This window comes from Hippocampus zosterae, chromosome 3 (assembly GCF_025434085.1).
Source record: "Hippocampus zosterae strain Florida chromosome 3, ASM2543408v3, whole genome shotgun sequence".
NCBI classification, from domain to species: domain Eukaryota; kingdom Metazoa; phylum Chordata; class Actinopteri; order Syngnathiformes; family Syngnathidae; genus Hippocampus; species Hippocampus zosterae.
This window is the reverse complement of record NC_067453.1, coordinates 27,802,543-27,828,183: the sequence shown is the minus strand read 5'-3', so window position 1 is coordinate 27,828,183 and position 25,641 is coordinate 27,802,543. Positions and strand designations below refer to the sequence as shown.

At 43.4% G+C, this 25,641-nt stretch overlaps 1 protein-coding gene across 4 annotated transcripts; it reads left to right on the top strand.

The window, feature by feature from the left end:
- The first annotated feature begins 2,210 nt into the window (after window positions 1-2,210).
- Window positions 2,211-25,267, top strand: slc12a3 (solute carrier family 12 member 3). 4 transcript variants are annotated; one of them, XM_052062043.1, is made up of 26 exons: window positions 2,211-2,871; window positions 3,414-3,542; window positions 5,200-5,275; window positions 5,366-5,461; window positions 7,199-7,338; window positions 7,657-7,767; window positions 8,208-8,319; window positions 8,423-8,553; window positions 8,660-8,744; window positions 10,081-10,241; window positions 10,555-10,662; window positions 11,918-12,041; window positions 12,514-12,615; window positions 13,268-13,423; window positions 13,507-13,606; window positions 14,589-14,700; window positions 15,108-15,233; window positions 15,680-15,786; window positions 15,891-15,973; window positions 16,136-16,207; window positions 17,233-17,334; window positions 17,411-17,522; window positions 20,129-20,215; window positions 22,326-22,464; window positions 23,909-23,976; window positions 24,753-25,267. In XM_052062043.1, the coding sequence occupies exons 1-26, from the start codon at window positions 2,548-2,550 to the stop codon at window positions 24,892-24,894; spliced, it is 3,105 nt and encodes a 1,034-aa protein (XP_051918003.1). In that variant the 5' UTR covers window positions 2,211-2,547; the 3' UTR covers window positions 24,895-25,267. The 4 variants fall into 4 exon arrangements, with proteins under 4 accessions (XP_051918003.1, XP_051918002.1, XP_051918005.1 ...); XM_052062042.1 differs by having other exon boundaries at window positions 17,230-17,334; XM_052062045.1 differs by lacking the exon at window positions 16,136-16,207.
- Window positions 25,268-25,641: the final 374 nt, after the last annotated feature.

Sequence of the window (25,641 nt, the reverse complement as noted above, 5' to 3'; positions counted from 1 at the left end):
GACTGAGTAATTGTGAATCACAGTCTCTTAATAATGTACAACAACGACACGTTGGAAGAACTACTCCGAAGATCAAAGCACCATAGCAAAGTTTGTTGATCATTAAGCCTCAACAGCAGTGAACCAAACAATTTATTCATCCTCAAAGTATTTATGTGGTTGACCTTCAGTGTTTACTGTGAACACACTCTTCACATCTTAACACAAGCGCAATCTTCGTCTTTACGAGGGTGCTGTCCTTGATTCAAATGACTATTTACAGTCGTAGCGTGATCAACAATTGAGAGCTGTTGAGGTGAGAGCAGCCGACATCCCATTGAAATCCATCGATGGAAATGATCCAAAGGCTTTACTTGCTGAAATATAGCAGATGCGCATCCACTCAACTGAGGTGGTGCTTTAAATTGCCGCCGTGTTAAAAGACACTACACATATACTGTACTTTTTTTTCTCTTTTATACACTGTATTGATCTTAGAAAGAAAATTCCCTTTTTACACTCTGAGGTAAGATGTCGCAGTCAAGGAGGCGATGTACGGATGTTGCAAGTTTTGTGCAATTGGACACACACACATACACACGCATGCGGGCGCGTGTGTGCTTGTTTCATATTCCAAGTTAATAATTATATTTTATGTTCCAAGTTTTCAGGCAATTAGGCAGCCTCTATTGCTTTAAGCAAAAAGAACAAGCCATTACCTTTTTATCGGAACATGAAAGGTTTTGAATGCTCCAGCGGTCCTGGATAAAAGTTGTGTAATATATGCAGGAATGGGGAACAGTCACTTAACAAAGGCAAGGATGGTATGGAAGTGAGGAACTAAAGGACGAGGAAACCACTAAAACGTGCTAATCAAATGGTCCTGAAACATTTGGTTGAACAAGTTCGTAGACATCAAAAAAAAAAAATCCTCTGGGTGATAATTTTGGAGATGAGGCTTTGTTGTTCTATTGCCTACATTCTAGTTTGTTTCATGCAAGTGAAAGAAACACAATTACAAAATATATACCGCATGCTGTAAATCCTGTATGTCACTCATCTTTGAATTTTTGATTTAGCACATTTCAGACACAAACCATCCATCCATCCATTTTCCGAGCCGCTTGATCCTCACTAGGGTCGCGGGGGGTGCTGAAGCCTATCCCAGCTGTCTTCGGGCAGTAAGCGGGGGACACTCCGAATTGGTTGCCAGCCAATAGCAGGGCACACAGAGACGAACAACCATCCACGCTCACACTCACACCCAGGGACAATTTAGAGTGTCCAATCAGCCTGCCATGCATATTTTGGGAACGTGGGAGGAAACCGGAGCACCCGGAGAAAACCCACACAGGCACGGGGAGAACATGCAAACTCCACACAGGGAGGCCGGAGCTGGAATCAATCCGGTACCTCTGCACTGTGAAGCCGACGTGCTAACCACTAGACTACCGGGCCGCCCGACATAAACTACGCGTCGCATAATTAAAAGTATGACATTTATAAGCAAACGAGTTAAAGATGTTTAAAAGCAATGCAAAAAAAATTAAAAAGCGCCTTACTAAAGTTCCTGAAAAAACACACAAAGCAAGAAGGTATTTTAAGGGGGAATAATATTGCACTGTCATGTGAGGAACACGATTTTGTCAAGTCAAACAGTATTTCTCGAGCACTTTCCAACAGCCATCGCTGCATACAAAGTGCTGTACATGGAGCAATTTAACATACACAATAAACAGTCAGACGAATCTGTAATAAAGGCGGTAGAAAGCACCAAGCAGTAAAATCAAGAACAAATCTAAGTCATGCTGAGTCGAACGCCAAAGAATACAAGTTGAGTTTTGAGGAGGGCTTTAAAGATGGGCAGCGAGGAGGCTTGCCGAATGTTCAGTGGGACCCTGAAGTTGAGAAAAGTCTATCTGTGAAAATACAAAGTAACTACAGAGAGCAGGGCTGGATGCAGAAGACGCGGACGAGAGCTGACGCTCTTGACTGGGGGACAGCTTGACGAACTTGTGACGTGTCACTGAGTAAATGTACTAAGTACTGTGAGACATCAAGCCTGTATGACAGAATAAAGGATCAAAGCATAAAAGAGCCACAGCAACTGCATCGCAACCGAAACATTAAGGAGGAAGTAACAGTCACAACAAGCAGGGGGTGCGGGGGGCGGGGGGTTCTACACTAGTCGTGATCAGTGGCCAGTCATTTTCCTTCTATTGCTTTTTTAAATGCTTTGTTGAAACCATTTACAATGTACCGAGGCCTAATGGATATTGACGATTAATGATTGACATCACGCACAAATTTAGAGCGAGAGGAAGAATTGACCTTCAATTTCCTTGTACAACATGAGAACAGTTCTGGAAATAGTCATGTGCTTTCAGAGAGCCTGTAATGACTTCTGTAACTGTTCATCAAACATGGCCTCGTACATAGCCTGAAGCTCTTCCTGCTCTGACTCTCGGGTGGAATATATAACTGAGCGACACAATCAAGCCTCCTTCATACCGCCTTGACAACAGAATGACTTAGTCCCCCTTGACCGGCCTTTTTTCAACTGCTTGAATGCAAATACATACCAAGATCGAGTATCTATTTGCATTCGGAATGGAGGTCCAAGTTATCGGCGACAGCATACATCTGTCTACGTACAGATCCAGAATTCCTCAATCAGTGACCAACGGGAAGACAACACCAGCAGAGTATGAGTCTGATTTTTATCATTTGTACGGGGACACAAGTCCTGTTGTGTCCTGTGCACCCGATATCCAAAGTCACTATGAGACTCTGGATGCACCACCAAACTCGGACTTTTACGCCAACACTGAAGTTTGTGGACGACGGAAGCGCTTCAGGCCATCGCTCTACCAGCTTTACGCCAAGCCTGAGGTGAGGAAAAAAAGCCATCATGCAGTCTTTAAAATGTACCGTCTATACAAGTGTAATATTATCATTGCATGTGGTTTGTATTTGAAGCAAATTTGTCATTTCAAAAAATCGTTGGCACCGCCCTACCCACTCTTGAGGACTTGCACACTGCAAGAATCAAGACAAGGGCACGGAAAATCCTCCTGGATCCCCCGCACCCTGCCCACCACCTTTTCCAGCCACTTCCCTCAGGCAGACGCTACAGATCCATGCGCACCAAATCCAGTAGACACTTAAACAGCTTCTTCCCTCTAGCCATTAACTCCTTAAACAGTCACTGACGTAGTCACTCTTCTTGTACTACAAAACGGTACTACAAAACTACTGGTTACTCTAAAATGGTTCAATGATTTTGTTGTTTACGATGATACTAGTGCAGCGGTTATACCGGAGACAAATTCCTTGTGTGTTCTACATACTTGGCCAATAAAGATGATTCTGATTCTGATTCTGATTCTGATTCTGATTTGAAATCGTCGGCAACCTTTGATTGCCTTTACTAGGATGACCCTCAACCTCCCATGTACCAAGAGACAACACCTGATGGCATGGAAGGAGAGAGCTCCGAGGATGAGGAGCAAAAGGAGCCACTGCCTGAACCGACACGATTCGGCTGGGTTCATGGAGTGATGGTCAGTACCGCTGAAAAGTGCCTGTGACTCATTGCCAAAGATACAAATGACCTGCCGTGATTAAGATTTCATGGTGAGCGCTTGGTTAAAGGACGGAGGATCTTTCATTTCTTACAAATGACGTATCGATGATCATGAGTACTTTGTGAAAATCGACCGTGGCGAATCTATAGTTTCACCAACGTTGCTTTGTATTTTTTCACTGTTAATAAGCATTATACGAAACATTAATAACTCTCAGCAGCAAGCAACAAGAGTCGTGATGTATTCACAATTTCATTCATTCTTTTTGCGCTGAAATGTTCACTCCTAACACACCAACTTACTTCCAAGTGTCTTAACCGCTATTAAGAAGTGACTTGTGTATTCGGGTAGATCAGATCACTACAGAGGGGCAGGACCGGGGGGGGGGCGCGGTATGCTAATCTCTGGGGCCGGGTCTTTCTTGTATTTTGCAATAAAAGTTCGAACCGGCGGAGAGGGAGCCGAGTGTGATCGCGGAGCAACAACCATCGTTCGCTCTCAGAGGTCCGCTCCCGCCGATATTGAAGACAATTTTCCTGTGTGCCGAGTCGTTTCTTTAACTTTGTCCGAGAAAATCTCTGACAAAATGACAGAAAGGCAGTGGAACATGATGATAATTTTCCAGTGCCTCACCTTTTTGGAAAATTCTTCCGAGTACATCCATCCACCCATTTTCTGATCCACTTTATCCTCTCAAGGGTCGTGGGGCATCCTGGAGTCTATTCCTGCCAGTCTTTGGGCTGTAGGCAGGGGACAACCTGAACCGGTTGCCAGCCAATCGCTGAGCATTCGTAGACGAACAACGCTCACACTCACACCTCGGGACACTTCAGAGTGTTCAATCAGCCTGCCATGCATGTTTTTGGAATGTGGGAGGAAACCAGAGCACCCGGAGAAAACCCACACAGACCCGGGGAGAAGATGCAAACTCCACACAGGAAGGCCCTAGTCAAAATCCAACCCTGCACCTTCGCCACTGGGAGGCCAATGTGCTAACCTGTCGCCCCCCCCCCCCCCGTGCCACCTCTTCCCAGATTATTTCAAAATAAAAGCAGTTGGAGCTCTATACATACTGGCATACTTAACAAAAATCAATCAATAATAACAAAAAAGGGGGAAATTGATATTCAGTACCATCATGCACTCGGGTGTTTCCGAGTACAGCCAAGAGAAAATATATGAGTTGCTGATGAGGCCAAACACAATAAGAGGAATTCTTGGCGACCTCTTGAAATGAAGCACGTAATGTTGTCCAGCCTTGATAAAAGTTTCTTCAGGAACCTCTCATGTCAACTTTACAAATGTTTTGCATTCGGCACAACAAAACCCAAGCTTCTGACTTCATTTTCTCAAAGGAGACTGATTGGTCATCTTATTTGATGTTGGACACCTTTAAGATCATTTTGTTTCTGGATCACTCTGTTGAGGATTTTGACCGAATCATTGCTGACAAAGTAGATAAAGGTGCACAATGAGCATTTATGAAAAGCAATATTTTCCGACATGAGCAAGCTTTGAAAAACTTTTTTTTTTTTTTTTACAATGTTGGTGCTTGATTTCAATTGATTTTCGCGCTCATTAACATGTCCTGCCACTACATCTGAGAATATTTAGTCCGTTAATGTCTTTTTAGATCCGTTGCATGTTAAATATTTGGGGGGTGATCTTGTACCTGAGGCTCCCTTGGATTACTGCACAAGCTGGCATAGGCAAGTGGAAAGAAAAAAACATTCCTCTGTGCTTTTGTTCTGTAGAAAACATACAAAATATCATCGTTCTCATCTGATTGTTTTCTCCAGGTCTGACCTGGGTGATCATCCTGCTGTCCTCGTGTATAACCGGCATCACTGGGCTCTCTACATCTGCCATCGCCACCAACGGCAAAGTGAAAGGAGGTTTGTTCCACGTGCGATCAATCATTGACCAGTACAACTAACACAACACTACGGCCACCTGAAAGAAAATGTACTGTGGTCCTTTCCGCTACCAGTGTCCCGTCTTGAGAGGTTGGGGGTTTTTTTTGCGCTGTTGGCCAGTTTTATGCTTTGACTTGCGAATCCAGACTTGAGAGTCGGGTGTTGTGGCATTGTCAAACAGAGATAGTAGACAATCTGCCCAAAAAATAGGCTTCAAGCTGTTTATTTCTAGTCTGTTGAAGCTTACTGCCAAGCTAAACAAAAAAAATAAATAAAAAATCAACAAACTTACATGTTTTTAAAACTACCACATAGCCAGGGGTGCATGACGATTTTTGCGTGGTTTTCAAATGAGTGCCAGAGATTGTTGTTTGGTGCTCTTTAAAAAAAAAATTTAACCCAACCTCAAGGATGAAATTTAAAGATGTACGGCACGTCAAGACAAAGAAAGGGCCTGCAGGCCACATCCCGCTGTCACGTTGTGCCCGAAGCGATGGAAAGATCGCTTCGTGCACAACAAAATAAGGAGGTGGATCCCCGAAAACGCAGACACGTAAAAGGATTTTGTCAGAGAACAAAGGGAGTCTTTAATAAAGAACACAAAATACCCGACAGGGAAAAATAACAAAAAGCTCTGGTCAAAATAAGGACCAGGGAAGGACTAAAGGGCACAACCGAAAACGCTCGCGGAAAACAAATGGCGAGAAAGGTCTGATTAGACAAGTGTATAAGTTTCATACGAGAAGAAAAATGACGCGTAGTAACAGCCACAAGGCTAGGAGGCAACGAGTAATCAAGGTAGGAATCTGAGCGAGAGAATAATGGCACGGCGTGGAATTCTCCGGCAGTGAGTCGACTGCCAGAGCGTCCTAATAAAGGCAGAGTAATCACCGACCAAAGCGTAACAGGTGTGTGGGCGGCGGAGAGAAAGCCCGCCCTCTGCTGGCAAACACGGGACATGACACCCGCCAGTCCATAATCACTGAGCAACCCTCGAAGCCCTTATGAGGCTAAAAAAAAACGTAAAGTATGTGCTTCTCTTATTTTAACCCTTTGAGGGATAGCGGTTACGACAGTGGGCAGTTTATTATGTTATCAGGTTACAGGGACCATATAAGGGTTAATGTGCACACATGTCAGCAGTGCACGCCTCAAGACAAACTGTCGCCATTTTAGATATACTGTCACTGTATATATAGCTTTTTTTTCCCCGAACATTTGAGCGAATATTTAAAATAAAAATAAAAATGATATCGTGCCAATGATAACTGTAGTCTTCATTTGAGCAACAATCTTATTTCCTGCACAGTGGAGGGAAACGAGGAATTTTCCCTGGTAATGATTTGGGAGTCTGAAGAATGGCTAATTGTGGTTTGTGCTTGTAGTATCAGAAAACTGTTAAAAGAAAGAAAAAAAAACTATTTGTGTGAATGTTGATTAAATGTGATGAAATGTTAGCATGGGTGTGGGTTTTCTCCGGGTACTCCGGTTTCCTCCCACATGCCAAAAAATGGTATGTCCACTTATTTCTATGGGGAATTTTGTTTTTGATACAAAAATTTGAAGTTACAAGTGTGGTCAGGGATTGACTTAAACTCCATTTAATATGCGGCACTAACAATAGCTTTTGAGATATATTTTAGCGTATTGCTGATACTTGGTTTTGACCAGACTAAATGTTCATAAATGGGTTGAATTTTCCTACATTTTCCTCAGGTGGGACCTACTTCCTAATCAGTCGTAGCCTCGGTCCAGAGCTGGGTGGGTCCATTGGTCTGATTTTTGCCTTTGCCAATGCTGTGGCTGTGGCCATGCACACTGTGGGCTTCGCTGAGACTGTTGTTGACGTCATGCACGTAAGTGCCTAATCAAAAATGTCAACAATTATTGAAGTTCGAACTGACTGATTTCTAATTACGATGCACTCCATTCAACCTGGGTGGCTTATTTTGTTTAAATAGCCTCGAGAGTTCGTGAAAATTGTTTGGAAAGAGTAAGAAGGTAAAATCTCCCTTGGACCAAAAAGATGGCCAAATTATAATTTGACATAGTTAGACATGCTCACCCTGACTCATTTGTTTTGTTTTGTTTTTTTCTTAATCGTGTATCGTTGTTTATTTGGTGCTCAATGCTCTTTTTTCTCAGTTTTACTTTTCATTTACTTTGTCTCTAAGGAAAATGGTGCTGTGATGGTGAACCGAATCAATGACATCCGCATCATTGGTGTCATCACAGTCACGTGTCTATTAGGTGTCTCAATGGCCGGCATGGCATGGGAGTCAAAGGTAAGCTCGACTAAACTTAAGACCATACTCGCTTGGCAAACCTTCTGAGTAACTTTTCAATAGACTTTAATTCATAGGCACTGTTCAGGGCTGACCTGCAAGTCCGATGAAACACCCACCAAGTACACAAAAAGACACTGTTATGTCTGAACCTGGTGTTCGTTCTGCATATATGTGTTCAATCAGTGACAGAACACCGCTTGGGTTCCAATCGGGGGGCTGCTTTTACATGCATAGGCATAAAAAACAGTCAGGAAAAAGTGGAGGGAGGCTTCATTCTCATCCACCGGGGTGAACACCAAGGTACAGGTGCCAAGTCGAGGCGCAGTCAGTATGCCCACGCTTCTCAAAAGGAATGGTGCCCAAGCTGTGCGTGGAGTAAATTTGGTCAATTTGATGATGTATCATTTCGACATGAATGTGTGTTTTGTCTTCTAAAGGCCCAGGTTTTGTTTTTTCTGGTCATCATGGTGTCATTTACCAGTTACATTGTTGGAACCATCATCCCCGCATCACCACAAAAACAGGCCAAAGGTTTCTTCAGCTATAAAGGTGACTGAATTTCTTCTGTTGTATTTTTTGCTCATCAAAAATTATTAGTAGCTGACTCTCAGTTTCACGAATCCAAGTAACAGACCAAATGTACTCCCGACAGCGGATATTTTTGCCAAAAACTTTGTTCCTGATTGGCGGGGGCAGGAGGGCAGCTTCTTTGGCATGTTTTCGATTTTCTTTCCTTCTGCGACTGGCATTTTGGCAGGAGCTAACATATCCGGAGACCTGAAGGTATGTCGCATTTTCCTCCCCTAACATTTCTCCCCTCTCATGTTTACTACCTGTGCCACATGTCAAACTGCATACTTGTTCGAAATATTGCCTCTGCCCTTGTCAGGATCCAACAGTGGCTATCCCCAGGGGGACACTAATGGCTATATTCTGGACCACTTTGTCATACCTCATAATCTCTGCTACCATTGGTAATGTATGCTCATATCAGAAACCAAAGGCGTGTTCTATATAAATGGATGTTGTTGAGGATCAAAATAAACTGGAGCTGTGAGCAGTGAAAAAGCGCCCTCACACCTTGGGGTACTGACCGATAAGAGACAAACTGTCTAAAACAGGGATCACCAATTCTGGTCCATGTTTGAGATACCTTCTTCCTCCAACACACTTGATTCAAATGACCAGAATCATTATCAGGCTTCTGTAGAGTTTGCTGACGAGCTGATCATTTGAATCAGGTATGTTGGATGAGGGGAACATCTCAAACATGCAGGATGGGGGTCCTCATGGACCCCGGTTAGGGACTCATACTCTTAAAAAAAAAAAAAAAAAAAAAGGTTTCTGCAGGGCGGCCTGGTAGTCCAGTGGTTAGCACGTTGGCTTCACAGTGCAGAGGTACCGGGTTCGGTTCCAGCTCCGGCCTCCCTGTGTGGAGTTTGCATGTTCTCCCCGGGCTGGCGTGGGTTTTCTCCGGGTGCTCCGGTTTCCTCCCACATTCCAAAAAGATGCGTGGCAGGCTGATTGAACACTCTAAATTGTCCCAAAGTGTGAGTGTGGGCGCGAATGGTTGTTCGTTTCTGTGTGCCCTGCGATTGGCTGGCAACTGATTCAGGGTGTCCCCCGCCTACTGCCCGAAGACTGCTGGGATATTCTCCAGTACCCCCCCCCCCCCCCCCCCGCGACCCTAGTGAGGATCGAGCGCCTCGGAAGATGAATGAATGAATGAATGAAGTTTCTGCCAGTCAGTCCTCATATGTGTGCAGTCACATGAGTATTGGTTTGGTCCTTCAAACTCACATTGCCAAACCAACAGCATGCGACAGAATAAAAAGCGTTCAAATGCTTTCATCTTAAAACTCATTCAGTACCAGTCAATTCTGGACCAACTCTGAAAAGACGTTTAAAAACGTCTTTGGGAGTGAATGAATTCAACATTTTTAGATGAAACACCCATAGTCTGAAAACGTTTGGGAAAAATTGTATGAGGAGTTCATCAAAATATGACCTCCATAAAAGGCCAAAAAAGAGAGCTGATTCCAAAATAAAAGTCAAAATCGTGGACCAAAATGTGATTTGTTTAACGGATCCCCCAAAAAATCTGTCAGTACCCTGGGGAGAGTCTCATCTTTGAAAGTCGCGCACTCTCAGAGCAACCCAGTTTTAAATGCATCATACACTTGTCAATCTATCCATCCATTTGCCAAACTGCTTATCTCCACTGATTTGTAACTAATGAGTTCGTGTGAAACCCGTATTTCATTGTGTGCGTGTGTGTGTGTGTGTGTGTGTATGTGTGTGTTAATCTAGGGTCCTGTGTGGTCAGGGATGCATCTGGACTCTTAAATGACACTTTGTTCTCCTCTTCATCCAACAAGAATTGTGTTGGTACAGCTTGCCAGTATGGCTGGGACTTCACTGACTGTATCAACAACAACACATGCATCTTTGGCATTAGTAATTACTATCAGGTCAACATACACAAATACACACAGCATCACAACAAATGTTCTTTCTTCCTGTCTCTGTAAATGTAAATCTTTTTGAGGATTTTTGAGGATAACAGAGCAGAGTGTCAAAATTGGAGTTTGTGAATCGAGGTGTGTCAAAATGTAAGCTACCGTTGCCATGTCTCCATGCAGAAATCGAAGCACCTCACCGCTCAGTGTGTTATCTCTTCCTCCAGTGCGCCTGAATCCGTTATTCGTTTTGGGAACTGCAATTTCTTGACTACCAGTAGTACAGAACGTGACCAACGGGTAAACAGAATCTTTGTTTTTACAGTCGATGAGCATGGTGTCAGCCTTTGCTCCACTCATCACTGCTGGCATATTTGGTGCAACACTCTCTTCTGCTTTGGCCTGCCTAGTGTCTGCGCCCAAAGTGTTCCAGGTACGATTCACAACTCACTTCTGGACAGTAATCTCACAGTCTGTATCGAGGTCTCTCATAGATTACAACAAGTCAAAGAACAGATGATGAAGACATCTAGATATGTAGTACGTGGTAAAAATGTGTCCATTTTCTGAGCCTATCACACAACTCTCTCTCATAAAACTGGATGTCCTGGGTAACTATGTTCTGAGATTAGCACTCGTTAGGCCTAGATGGCAAATGACTAGTTTGTAACTGCAAGAGTCAATACTTCACAGGGAGCCCTAATGAATCTAATGTGTGCATCTATTTTCGGGTTGAAGGACTCGAGAAATGAAATGATCATTCATTCATTCATTCATCTTCCGTACCGCTTGATCCTCACTAGGGTCGCGGGGGGTGCTGGAGCCTATCCCAGCTGTCTCCGGGCAGTAGGCGGGGGACACCCCGAATCGGTTGCCAGCCAATCGCAGGGCACACAGAGACGAACAACCATTCGCACTCACACTCACACCTAGGGACAATTTAGAGTGTTCAATCAGCCTGCCATGCATATTTTTGGAATGTGGTAGGAAACCGGAGCACCCGGAGAAAACCCACGCAGGCCCGGGGAGAACATGCAAACTCCACACAGGGAGGCCGGAGCTGGAATCGAACCCGGTACCTCTGCACTGTGAAGCTGACGTGCTAACCACTGGACTACCGGGCCGCCTGAAATGATCATGTCATTGTCAAATATAAGTTCTACATGAGGCGACCCAGTGTTCCAGTGGCTAGCGCTTCGACCCCACAGTGGAGAGGTCGTGTTTTCGGTCCTGGCTCCGGCATCCCCGTGTGGAGTTTGCAAATTCTCCCTGTTCCTGCGTGGGTTTTCTCCGGGTACTCCAGTTTCCTTCCACATTCCAAAGACATGCATGGCAGGCTCATTGAACACTAAAAATTGTCCCGAGGTGTGAATGTGAGCGCGGATGGTTGTTTGTCTCTGTGTACCCTGCGATTGGCTGACAACCGGTTCAGGGTGTCCCCGTAGACAGCTGGGATAGGCTCCAGCACCCCTCTGCGACCCTTGTGTGGATAAAGCAGATCGGAAAATGGATGGATGGACATGACATCAGAACCAGATGTGGAAACACTGGCACAGTTGTCTCTTGTATGATGCTTTTTACTTTATGAAAATATGTTTAGCGTGTTTCTTTGCATGTTGTGTGTGTGTGCGTGTGCATATATTTATGTATTTACATTGTGTATCTTATTTTGTCTCTGCTTTCTGTAGTGCCTATGCAAGGACAAACTCTACCCCCTGATTGGCTTCTTTGGCAAAGGTTATGGCAAAAATGACGAGGCATTGCGAAGCTACCTCTTGGCATTCGTAATTGCTGTCTGCTTCATTCTCATTGGTGAGGACTGGAAAAATCTGAAAATATGTGACCTTAGAATGTGCTGTTTTGGCTCACCCTTTTTTCTTCAAGCAATCAGGTAAAGTACAACCTTTTCTGATAAATAGCCAATAAGTCTGATGATCTGACGATTTTAACAAGAGGTCATTTCAAATGACCCCATTCAGGGATAGCGGCTACTACAATGGGCAGCATGTCATGTTATCAGGTTGCATGGTGTATGAAAGAGTTAAGACCAAACTGTTTGCTGACAAAGCCAAACATTTGCAACCGCTCATCATCCACGTTTGGCCAGTCTCACCCTAAAACTGCATTAACCAGAAGCCTTTTCATATTGCAGTCTAAATTCATATTCATTCAGATTTCAAAAATGAAAAACAAAATATAGCTTTTTTTTTTCTGAGCGAATAAAAGACGGCGATATTGCGGAGATGTTGACGGATCCTTTCTGCTCCTTGCCCTTTTACTGCAGCCGAGTTGAACACCATAGCGCCAATCATCTCCAACTTCTTCCTCTGCTCTTACTGTTTGATCAACTTCAGCTGCTTCCACGCCTCAATCACCAACTCACCCGGTAGGATGAGAGAACCTTTTAACGTACACTGCATACACGAAGCTATCATTTTTCATTGACATTTAATAGGCCGACGGCCCGGTAGTCCAGTGGTTAGCACGTCGGCTTCACAGTGCAGAGGTACCGGGTTCGATTCCAGCTCCGGCCTCCCTGTGTGGAGTTTGCATGTTCTCCCCTGGCCTGCGTGGGTTTTCTCCGGGTGCTCCGGTTTCCTCCCACATTCCAAAAACATGCGTGGCAGGCTGATTGAACACTCTAAATTGTCCCCAAGTGTGAGTGTGAGATCGAATGGTTGTTCGTTTCTGTGTGCCCTGCGATTGGCTGGCAACCGATTCAGGGTGTCCCCCGCCTACTGCCCGAAGACAGCTGGGATAGGCTCCAGCACCCCCCGCGACCCTAGTGGGGATCAAGCGGCTCGGAAGATGAATGAATGAATGAATTTAATAGGCCGCATTTTGACATTTTTATGAATTCACAAGTGTGTGGATTGAAGTCAAAACAGCAACTATCTGTATCTTTTACTGTAGGTACGGATTAGTATGCAAGAAATGTTTTACAGCAGTAATGAGTCACACCTTATGAACTTAATTTTGGAAAGAATCGTCAACTAAATTTATGTGAGATTGTACGTTCATTTTTTTTTTTTTTTCAGGTTGGCGCCCATCCTTCAGATTCTACAACAAATGGCTTTCCTTGCTGTGTGCTGTGTGTTGTCTGGTTATCATGTTCTTGTTGACTTGGTGGGCAGCTCTCATTGCCTTTGGTGTTGTCTTGCTCCTTTTAGGATACACGCTGTACAAGAGGCCCGGTAAGCACACCGCACACTTCCAGTTCGAGGCACAACGCAGTAGCTGTGTCGTTAAACTCACTTTGCCTATACTTTGTGCCTAGCTGTGAACTGGGGCTCATCCGTGCAAGCCAGCTCCTACAACATTGCACTCAATCAATGTATAAGCCTTAACCAGGTGGAAGACCACGTGAAGAACTACAGGTCAGTGACAGTGACTGAATGTTGTCCCGACTATCGCCTGAATCATTAATTGCGATGAAAAGCACAGGTCAGTCAGAAATTGTGAAATTAATTCAAGTTGCACACTTGACATCAGAATTAATGATGTGAAATTACTTCTGTCTGTCTTCTTTGGTTGATCTAGTTTCCAGTTTCTTTCCTGCGCAATGTAAATGCATAAATGCCTCATAATAGAAAATTTATCCGTGGGCTTGAATGCAATGGTGCAAAACTCAAGATTAAAAAAAAACAAACAAACACACAACAAAATGTATTTGAAGGAAGAATGCAGAGTGCTTCGTGTTAACTTGACCTCAATAGCTCGACAATAAGTTCTGGACTGCCTTCAATAGAAGGATGTAGAGCGCGGAAGGTCTGTTTGTTTGAAACAAGTTATTCCCTCGTTGATTCACATACATTCAGTATGCATTGACAGAAACGTTACAACCAACCGGCAGGTGATTGTACTTTATTATTTATTTATTTCTCTTATTTTTTTTTTTATGAACACATATTGTACATAGGGCGGCCTAATGGCCCAGTGGTTAGTGCGTCGGCCTCGCAGTGCAGAGGTGCAGGGTTCGATTGCCGCTCCGGCCTTCCTGTGCGCAGTTTGCATGTTCTCCCCATGCCTGCGCGGGTTTTCTTTGGGATCTCCAGTTCCCTCCCACATTCCAAAAACATGCACAGTCGGCTGACTGAGCACTCTAAATTGTCCCTAGGTGTGAGTGTGAGCACGGATGGTTGTTCGTCTGTGTGTGCCCTGCGATTAGCTGGCAACCGGTTCAGGGTGTCCCCCCCCCTACTGCCCGAAGACGGCTGGGATTGGCTCCAGCATGCCCCATGACCCTCGTGAGGATAAAGCAGATCTGAAAATGGATAGATGGATGGATGGGTGGATTTTGTACATATGACTTAACCCTTGGTCATCTGATGAACCTGATATAGATTGCCTCAATTGCAGACCACAGTGCTTGGTGCTGACGGGACCTCCCAGCAGCCGACCAGCTCTCGTGGATCTTGTCAGCTGTTTCACAAAGAATCTTAGTCTCATGATGTGTGGCCATGTGGTGACTGTGAGTGCAACACATTGCATAACGACACGTGTGTTGGGTTCCAATCTCGGCTCCGGCTTTCCTGTGTTACATTTGCGAGTTATGTGTGTACTGTGCGTTGGGTTTCTCCGGGTACTCCCACATTCCCAAAACATGTATGTTCGATTTATTGACACTTCATTGACTCGACAGTGTCCTTCAGAGTGAATGTGAGACATGTCAATATGTGCCCTGTAATTGGCTGACGATCACTCTTGGGGCTAGTCAGCCTATCACCCAACCAAAAGTCAGCTGGGATAGGCTCCAGCTCACCTATGACCATGATTTGGCTAAGTGGTCTGATGGATGGATGGATGGATGAAATTGTTACAAATGATGTTGGATACTGTTAGTTTCAAATATTTTTTTCAATTCCTGTTCTTTTCCAGAATGATCTCTCTGCACTAGTGCAAAGTGAAAGTCACATTTCCTGGTTGAAACAAAGAAAGGTGAAGTCCTTTTACAAACATGTGGTGGCTGCAGATCTCCGTTCAGGGGTGAACATGCTGCTACAGGTCTGATATTCAGCACTTCATTGATTACTCTGTCTGTCTGCCTGTCTTTGATGCTGCGCAGTATGTTTTATTCAGAACTCATGGAAAGCTGTGAATCATTTTAATGAGTGAAATCTTTTATCTTTTTTTTTAGCACACTGATTTGATTGGAAAACATCAATCTTACAGACATTTACAGACTACATAATTACAGGCAGTGTTCAGATAATGCGACATCTCGTTAATGCATGTTCCTTTAGATTTATTTACATGACCGCATGAGTTGAAAAATGTCCTTCAGTATTTTCTGAAGGAAATACAGAATATTGATAGAGTACACATATAATATCACAGTGGACCAAAATGAAATTACATATCTGACTTTCCTACTTTGTTTAACTATGAATGCGCAATGACAAATCAAGTCTTCCCGCCTTCTACTTGCAATGTTGTCATGTGACCACCAGGGGTCAGGTTTGGGTAGGATGCGACCCAATGTCCTTCTGATGGGTTTCAAGACGGATTGGCACAATGCCTCACCACAGGCCGCACACAGTTACATCGGAATATTGCAGTGAGTGACATTTGTCTGCATAGACATGACTCATAGATACGAGTCAAGACTGTAAAATGTGACATGAAATTGGTGCCTGTACATTTATTTGTCCATTTATGCAGGGATGCATTTGACCTTCAGTATGGTGTGTGCGTGTTGAGAACAAGAGAGAGACTGGATGTCTCTCACCCATATCAGTCATACGGTGAGAATCTCAAATTCGAACACAGTCATTTTTAATAAATAATAAAACAGAAACAGAAGCAGTACCGGTACGTGTTAGAGGTGGTCAATAAGGTTGTGTTGCCAAAATATTTCGATAATCGAAAACACTGTGATTTGTACTTGGTTTGATTGTTTTAAACAGCCAATCCAGGCTTCGATGGAGAACTCCAAAACATGACCACCGTACGCACTTCTGGACTTAACAACATTACATGTATGTAGATGTTGCATGCTTTACAGCATATACTGGAGGTCATGAATTTAATGTCTGTCCCTTCAATCAGACCGCCCCTGTAAACAATATATGTCTCTACATGATGTATACATTCACACATACTGTACATACTAAGGGTGTGCATCTTTTCAGAAAAGACGATTTAATCCGGTTTTGGTGGCATGCGAAACGATTCAAGGACAGTCAGTTACAAATGATTCGATTCAATATGGCATGGTTTCAATTTGAGAGGGTATGAAGCAGTGATTTTTTTTTGTTGTTGTCCGTTTACATGCATTTGAACAAATTGTCAGTACTGTAACTGTGCCATTTCCTTTGAAAATATATCTCTCCAATAACAGACAGTTTGAGACATATGTCGCTGTATTTCAAAGTGGAATGATTCCATTCGATACACTCACATCTTTTAAATCCAAAAACGATTTTCTAGTTCAAACTGTTTTTTTTTTGTTGTTACACCCCTAATATATACATATACTGTATACATACTGTATGATGCAGTTCGACATCATGAAAATGTCAACTCTTTGAAGGCGAAGTCAACTCAAAAATGTTCTTTAAAATAACCTATTCTACGAGGCTTGTTTTCTGATTTTGGTCAAGTGCTGTTTGCAAGATGAATCGTGATTGAGCCCTGAGCAACTGTGATGTTATTTTGAGTCAACGGCAAGTGGCAAAATGGCCGCCAGCTGACATGGATGAAAACAGGTGGATTATGCTCCTTAATTCTTATTTCACAAACAGCCTATTCATCAGAATACTGTGTTTCGGTGTAGTAATGTCACGTACAACATATTATTTAAGATTTTTGACTTGACTTCCTTTTCAGTATCAGTAAAAAAAATTTTTTTTAAAAAGGAGCATGATTATCTTTTTCAAATCCCTACTTTATGACTCAGCCCTCATGTTGGGTCCTATTTTACAGTTCTGATTTGTCCGAGTTCCGAGCGTCAAAACTGCACGCAGGTATGACTTTAATAACACACCCATTTTATTTGCAGCAGCTGTGCCCATTGACCCGGAAGCTCAACTGAGTCAGACTACACTGTTTCAGAAAAAACAAGGAAAGAAGACAATTGACGTTTACTGGCTGTCTGATGATGGAGGTCTGAATGTGCAAGGCCATATACTTCAGTCATGTTAAACATCATTTTTCATTCATGTTGAAATGTGCTTTACCAGGTCTTACTCTGTTGCTCCCATATCTCCTAACTCGGAGGAAGCGCTGGGCCAAATGTAAAGTTCGAGTGTTTGTGGGAGGAGACAATTCCAAAAATAACGAGCGGAGACAAGAGTAAGAACGTAAATCGCTTCATTCAGATTTCAAGTATTGATTGTTGCTCAATTTTAATTTTGTATTATTTTATTAGTATTTTATTGCAGGGGCAGAGAAGTATGTTAGAGCTGTGCGTGACACGTATGAGGACTGTAAGACAGTGTTGAGGTGTGCTGTAGCTGTGACGGAGGAATTCAAGGTGGAGGTGGGACTTCACCAGGGGTCACCTCTGAGCCCCTTCTTATTCGCTATGGTGATGGACAGGCTGACAGACGAGGTTGGACAAGAATCTCCATGGACTATGATGTTTGCAGATGACAATGTCATCTGTAGTGAGAGCAGGGAACAGGTGCGGGAGAAACTAGAGAGGTGAAGGTTTGCACTGGACAGGAGAGGAATGAAGGTCAGTCGGAGCAAGACGGGGATGTGTGTGAATGAGAGGGACCCAAGTACAAGAGTGAGGTTACAGGGAAAAGAGATAAAGAAGGTGGAGGATTTGAAGGACTTGGGGTCAACTGTCGAGAACAATCCAGAGTGTGGAAAAGAGGTGAAAGCGTGTACAGGCAGGCTGGAATGGTTGGAGAAAAGTGTCAGGTGTGATGTGCGATAGAAGAGTTTCAGCTAAGATGAAAGGAAAGGTGTAAAAAAAAACTGTGGTGAGGCCAGCCATGCTGTTTGGAGGGAGACAGTGCCACTGAAGAAAAGACAGGAGGCAGAGCTGCAGGTAGCAAAAATGAAGATGTTGAGGTTCTCTTTGGGAGTGACCAGGTTGGATAGGATCAGAAATGAGTACATCAGAGGGACAACTCATGTTAGAGAAAGTCAGAGAGGCCAGACTGAGATGGTTTGGACATGTCCAGAGACGAGAGGGTGAATATATTGGTAGAATCAGAATCAGAATCAGAATCATCTTTATTGGCCAAGTATGTAGAACACACAAGGAATTTGTCTCCGGTATAACACGCTGCACTAGTATCATCGTAAACAACAAAATCATTGAACCATTTTAGAGTGTAGCAGTAGTTTTGTAGTACCATTTTGTAGTACAATAAGAGTGACTATGTCAGTGACTGTTTAAGGAGTTAATGGCTAGAGGGAAGAAGCTGTTTAAGTGTCTACTGGATTTGGTGCGCATGGATCTGTAGCGTCTGCCTGAGGGAAGTGGCTGGAAAAGGTGGTGGGCAGGGTGCGGGGGATCCAGGAGGATTTTCCGTGCCCTTGTCTTGATTCTTGCAGTGTGCAAGTCCTCAAGAGTGGGTAGGGCGGTGCCAACGATTTTTTCTGCCGTCCTAACTGTCCGTTGAAGTCGGATTTTGTCCAGGATGCTGAGTCTTGAACTGCCAGGCAGGATGCCGAGAGGAAGACCAAAGAGGAGGTTTATGGGTGTAGTGAAAGAGGATTTGAAGGTAGCTGGGGTGAGAGAAGAGGAATCACAAAAGAGGGTTAGATGGAGGTAACAGATTTGCTGTGGTGACCCCTGAAGGGAAAAGCCCAAAGGAAAAGAAGAAGACGACTATATTGCAGGGGTGTTCAACTCACTTTTGTCACGGGCCACATCGTAATTAGGATTGCCTATTCAGGGCCATTATGATTGAAGTTCATTCATTCATTTTCTGAGCCGCTTGATCCTCACGAGGGTGCTGGAGCCTATCCCAGCCGTCTTCGGGCAGTAGGCGGGGGACACCCTGAATCGGTTGCCAGCCAATCGCAGGGCACACAGAAACGAACAACCATCCGCACTCACACTCACACCTAGGGACAATTTAGAGCGTCCAATCAGCCTGCCATGCATGTTTTTTGGAATGTGGGAGGAAACCGGAGCACCCGGAGAAAACCCACGCAGGCCCGGGGAGAACATGCAAGCTCCACACAGGGAGGCCGGAGCTGGAATCGAACCCGGTACCTCTGCACTGTGAAGCCGACGTGCTAACCACTGGACTACCGGGCCGCCCTGATTGAAGTTCACAGTGTCAATAAGAATAAATGTATGGTTGTCTCTGATGACATACGCTATTACAACTCTATGGATGACTAGTTTTGTAATACTACATTTATTTTAAGAGGGATTGGAAACAAATACTTTGCAATACCTCAATGTTTTAAAAAGTGAAGACAATTTGCATTTCGGGTATTTAGCGAGAAACATGAAGTTAGCACATAATTAGCTTTGGGTGGACCACACAGAATGATGTTACAGGCCAGATCTGGCCACCGGGCCTTGGGTTTGATACCTGTGCTGTATAGTAAAAGTTCAAGTTGCTCATTGCAATTTTTGTTTCTCTGTGAAAAAAAAAAAAAGAAACACAGCACAGTCAATGCAACAAGCTTGCAGGGGAAGCACAAATAGGGCACCTGACTCAGACACAACTGATGGCGTGCATTTAAAACTACAACAACATTCTCACTTTAGTCAATGTTACAGACGGTTGGCTTGTTTGTTAGTTTGTATGCATGATGCAAAAGATTAGTATGCATACGCAAAAAAAACATTACTGTGCTGCAATTGACTGGTGACCTTTTCAGAGCATTCCCCGCCACATGTCCCTAACAAACTGGGGTAGGCTCCAGCACAGACCGCAACCCTACTGAGGAATTTAGAGTTTCGCTTTATTATCTCTTTGCAGGGTGATGACACTAATCAAGAAGTTCCGTCTTGGATTTCATGACGTGGAAGTGCTTCCTGACCTCTTTCACAAACCTCAGCCTGGAAAGTAAGCTTGTTGGGATGTTTAGCACAATTACGCCGAATCATGATTAATAGCACCTTTGATTTGCAGAGGAAGGCATCGTTACAGATTAGATCAGGAGAGAAAATACCTATTTGAGTCATTTTCTGCATGTGGTAGCGATGGTTACAGAAGAGGTGTGAAAATCCTTTAGTCAGGGGCCTCAAACTAATTTTCTTGATAGTTGTGGTTTCCTTCAGAGAGCTGTTCTGACTTTGGACCAAAATACTGTAAATGTATGAGCGCCTCATATTACATATACGCAACAAATTGATGAAGAACTAGTTTCGAAATCAAATGCCAGTAAAAACTGTTTGCTCAAATATGATCACATTTATTTTAAAAAGGGATCGGTCACAAAACTGCTTACAATATCTCAATCACATTTTTTTTTTTGTTGAAATCGAAGACAATTTGAGGGCGGCCCGGTAGTCCAGTGGTTAGCACGTCGGCTTCACAGTGCAGAGGTATCGGGTTCGATTCCAGCTCCGGCCTCCCTGTGTGGAGTTTGCATGTTCTCCCCGGGCCGGCGTGGGTTTTCTCCGGGTGCTCCGGTTTCCTCCCACATTCCAAAAAACATGCATGGCAGGCTGATTGAACACTCTAAATTGTCCCTAGGTGTGAGTGTGAGTGCGGATGGTTGTTCGTTTCTGTGTGCCCTGCGATTGGCTGGCAACCGATTCAGGGTGTCCCCCGCCTACTGCCCGGAGACGGCTGGGACGGGCCCCCCGCCACCCTAGTGAGGATCAAGCGGTACGGAAGATGAATGAATGAATGAATGAATGAAGACAATTTGCAGTTTTTGCATTTTAGCAAGAAACATGCCAGATTACCAATCGTTCAGTACGTCACGCTACATGCGTCACGACGACTCAAAATCGCTGACGAAATGATGCTTGTCTGTGATATACGCCTGTCGGCTCAAAATCGAGCGAAATAATGTGTGGTCTCACTTCAGCATAAGTCGCTTTTGCAAACAAAGTGTAGAATGATGTATGTGGCAGGCCAGATCTGGGCCTTGAGTTTGGTAGCTTTAAATGCTTGGGCTTGTGATGGATAGCCAGGCCGCAGCATCCACTATTGCCAGCCCACATTCATCATTTGAAAGACAGAAAAGGGGGCGGATATTATGACGTGTTTGTTCCTCTGCGTCACTACAGGTAAACCGTAGTAGCCATACCCTATTTCTGCATCGTTGAGCCAACGCCAATTCAAAGGCGGTTGAGCCTTTGTGTCTCAGGAGAGCCATTCCTGATGCTGACATCTGAAATGAACACATGGAGCGTTCTTCATTGTTTCATTGTAAAAAACGTCTCAAAGGGTGACACGGTGATCGACTGTTTAGCAAGCTGGCCTCACAGTGCAGACGTGCAGATTTCGATCCTGGCTCCAGCCTTCCTGTGTGGAATTTACATGTTGTTCCTTTGCCTACGTGGGTTTTCTCTGGGTACACCGGTTTCCTCCCACATTCCAAAATCATGTGTGGCAGGTTAATGGAGCACTCTAAATTGTCCCAAAGTGTGAGGGCGGGCGCGAATGGTTGTTCGTTTCTGTGCGCCCTGCGATTGGCTGGCAGCCAGTTCAGGGTGTCCCCCGCCTACTAAGATGGCTAGGATTGGCTCCAGCACGCCCGCGACTCTCGTGAGGATAAAGCAGTTCAGATAATGGATGGATGGAAATGTATCAGTCAGTAGAAATGTTGCAAGGCAACTATGTCACAACCGTGGAATTTTCCAGAGCCGTAAGTCCCTCCCAAATTGTTGGAATGACTAGAAAAAACTGTTCAAGGAAGTTGCCATGAGGCCAGCAATAACAGAAGAGGAGCTGCTGGAATTCCTGGGACGTACTGGCTGTTTAAGAAATGAAACAACGTCATTCTTCCTATGTGTCAGCTATGAGGGAGAGTGGCAAAAAGATGTCTTATCTTACAGAAAAGCATCTTAGCCAAGCTGCTTATTAGCAAAAAAAATCCATATTTACACTGAAACATGGTGGTGGCAGCATCATGCTGTGCGTGTCGACCTTTTTTTTTATATATATTTACTCTTTGTCACACCTTTAACCTGTGATTCCTTTCTCTCATTGTTTACATCAGCATTCATCAGTTTGAGAATATGATGAGTTCCTTCAAGCTAGACACAAACCCAAAAACTGAATCTGATTCTGGCTCATCAAGAGCACAGGAGGAGCCCTGGTGGATCACGGACCAGGATCTGGAGAGGAACAGAGCCAAGGTAGGTCTGGCTCTCTCACACACACACGCACACACACACGCACACACACACGCACACACACACACACACACACACACACTGACTTCAGCTTCACACTTCACATTGCATTTTCCTTCTCGTGGCTGTATCGCAGCTCAAAAAGCAGAATTTTAAAAATTTTCCAGCCCCCGTCCTCTTGTACAGAGCTTAACATTTCTCACAGCCATGCTTTGCTTTTACAACGCATTATCACCAATTATGTGCTTTTTCATTGCCTGGGATACTATGTTGCTACGAGGTGTGTTCTTCTTTCGTGGCCATTTACCTAAAGTAATTAGAGCTAATCAGCTCATGGTAGTGGCTTGGGTGTCTGGTGTTGTGACATTTCATTTATCTCTGTCTGGAGGAATAATGAGATTATCTATTGTTAGCTCTCTGAAAATAATACCTAAAATACACTTTACACGGTCAGCATTTCTGCGTTTCAGACATCCAATGAACGCCAATGAATTTTTTTTTAATTACAAAAACGGACATACGTGTTTTTCACAGGACAAAACGTTTTCTGCTTCTGACAACAACGCAACTACTGTATTGCCTTGGTAGAATTGAACAACAAGCCTGCATGCTGGTTACATCTTGATTGGCTTAATGCGCGTTATTACTTACCATGCTATTTTCGATTAATGAGATGTTCAAACTGAAATGGTCCAGGGCGCGAAGGCAGAATTTTCCGTTCCCAGTGCAAAAGCTTTCCACTCACATGACATGCGACAAGACTAAAATTAGATTCGCTTTTGGGCCTTCATGTACACGGAACAACGACGACACAAACAAGGTTGTGTTTGCTATCATGCCTTATTTTTTTTGCCGTATTTGAGCAATGACCTCATAACTGATAGTTTTGCAAAGGCTGACATTATAGTCGATCGTCGATTTCACATAAAATGCAAATCAGCGACCCATCTCGAACCAGTCGAACGGATTGAGCCGGTAAAGTCGAACACAAATCAACATTTTCGATAACCCTTTCAGTTGCAACGGTCACTACAGTGGACAGTTTATCAAGATACGGGTTATCATTATTGGTGCATGAAATGGTTCATGTATTGAGCAAAAATCGGGTTTGTTACACCCGTGCCCTGTTATATTAAACATCAATGATTCACCAAGTGAATTCCTTCGTTATCTTGTCAGCAGCTGAACAGGCTCCATTCACCAATGTCCTGTTCTTGATCACTGCCGTCAATCAAATTTTCTGTCGCCTTGAGACTCGGCTAATGTTCCTGGTTCTAGTCCTATCAAAACTTTGCTGATGTTGGCAAGTTGCATGGCCTTCTTGGTGTGGTGATGGCCTCTTACATCATGACCAAGAAAAAAAAAGTACATTGAACCACTTATACAACATTGCTATAGATGATGAAGTATCTCGTACTAATCTTGCCCGTGTTTCTGTGGACATCAGTCTTTCCGTCAGATTCGACTCAATGAAATTCTGCAGGATTACTCCCGCGAAGCCGCACTGATTGTCATGTGAGTATTGTTCAGAGGGTATTCCGTTAAATTTAAAACCCTTGTGTGCTCCAAATTAAAAAGGCCTTAAGTTACGCATTTTACAATTTTTGTAATGATGTATTTTGTGTTATAAAAACATTCTTTTTTTTTTTCAAACACTCAAAATGTTCAGAGGCATCTGTGCTATCCATACATATATAGGTTTTATTAGTTCTTTGGGATTTTGTATTCTTTATTTTTTGCAAAAGGGAAAAAAAAAATTGTGTCTGGAGGTCCCAACCAAGCCCTACTAACAATCCCGACCGTCCGTGTTCATGTAAAATGCATCGGTTTGAAGCCTCCTGCAAAAAGGCAAACTCATTTGCGATCCTCCAACTTTTAGGTGGCGACCTAAAAGTTGCACAATTGGAATGACCTCAACCCAACAATGCGGCATGCATACGTCTGTCCGAGCGAAAACAAAGCGATTGACGTAAAAATCGCGTGAAATGCATGTTTACACCTTTGGTTTACGATGCATTCAAAAATATGAATTATAATGGGTCTCTATGGTGCAAAATATGTAAATTGTGAAGATTACGGAATCAAAACTTTTTTTATTATTGCTGCAATGCCTGAGAATTATCAGCCGGTGACGATATGAAATTTAGGCCATTTTAGAACCCCTCCATAAGTTTCAGCTCTCTCGTGTTTTTCTGAATGCCTTTGCCTTTGATTCAAAGACATCATTTTACATTTATCGCCAGCGGTGCACTAACTGGAAATGTCATTAATCTGGCCTTGTATGCATTCAGCACCATGCCCGTAGGGAGGAGAGGAGTGTGCCCCAGTATCCTGTATCTGGCATGGCTGGAACTCCTGTCACGTGACTTAAGTTCCCCTGTCCTGTTGGTCAGAGGAAACCAAGAAAACGTCCTCACCTTCTACTGTCAATGAATTGCCCCCCTCCCCTTTTTGGGTGCGTATGTAATCAACAGAAAGAGTATTCTTTCTGGCAAATCGACACCGTAATTAAAAAGCTCATTTAATAATGTTATTCTGTCATCAAAACTGAATCGCAATGTCAAATTTAATGATTATAAATGACAAACTCATATAATGTGCAGTGAATCACAGTGAACAATAACCATGATATGCATCATTTGCTAACATGTTCAGTCACGATTAGTCTCAATAATGTTTGTATTCACAACTTTTGGATTTCGTGACTTCTACACCAAGTAACACAGTGAAAACCTGATGCCTGAGTTCAACTCAAATTGTTTGTGGAAATCAGTGGCAAGGATTCATTTCAGTTCAACACATTACCTCAAACAAGTTTGAAATTTTATTTGATGACAAATCACTCAAATGTTTTAAGTACCACAATTGAGTAACAATTATGTTTATTTAATGTGATGGTTTTTATTCAAAATGAATGAGTAAAATGGTAAATGGGCACATAGTTCTCAAAATACATTTTATTATTGTATTATTTTATCCCAGTGGCGATTTTTGTGTTGTGAAATAGTAATGTTGATATGACTATCACAAAGAAATTAAAAATATGAAGAAACATTGTTGTGATTATTTGACTGATGGCCAGTCTTATCTGCAAAAGGCCTTATTGAATATTTTAGGTATGCAGGGTTGACGAATACGTGTGTATGTGTGTGTGAGTCCTGCATATTTTTCAATGTCAAC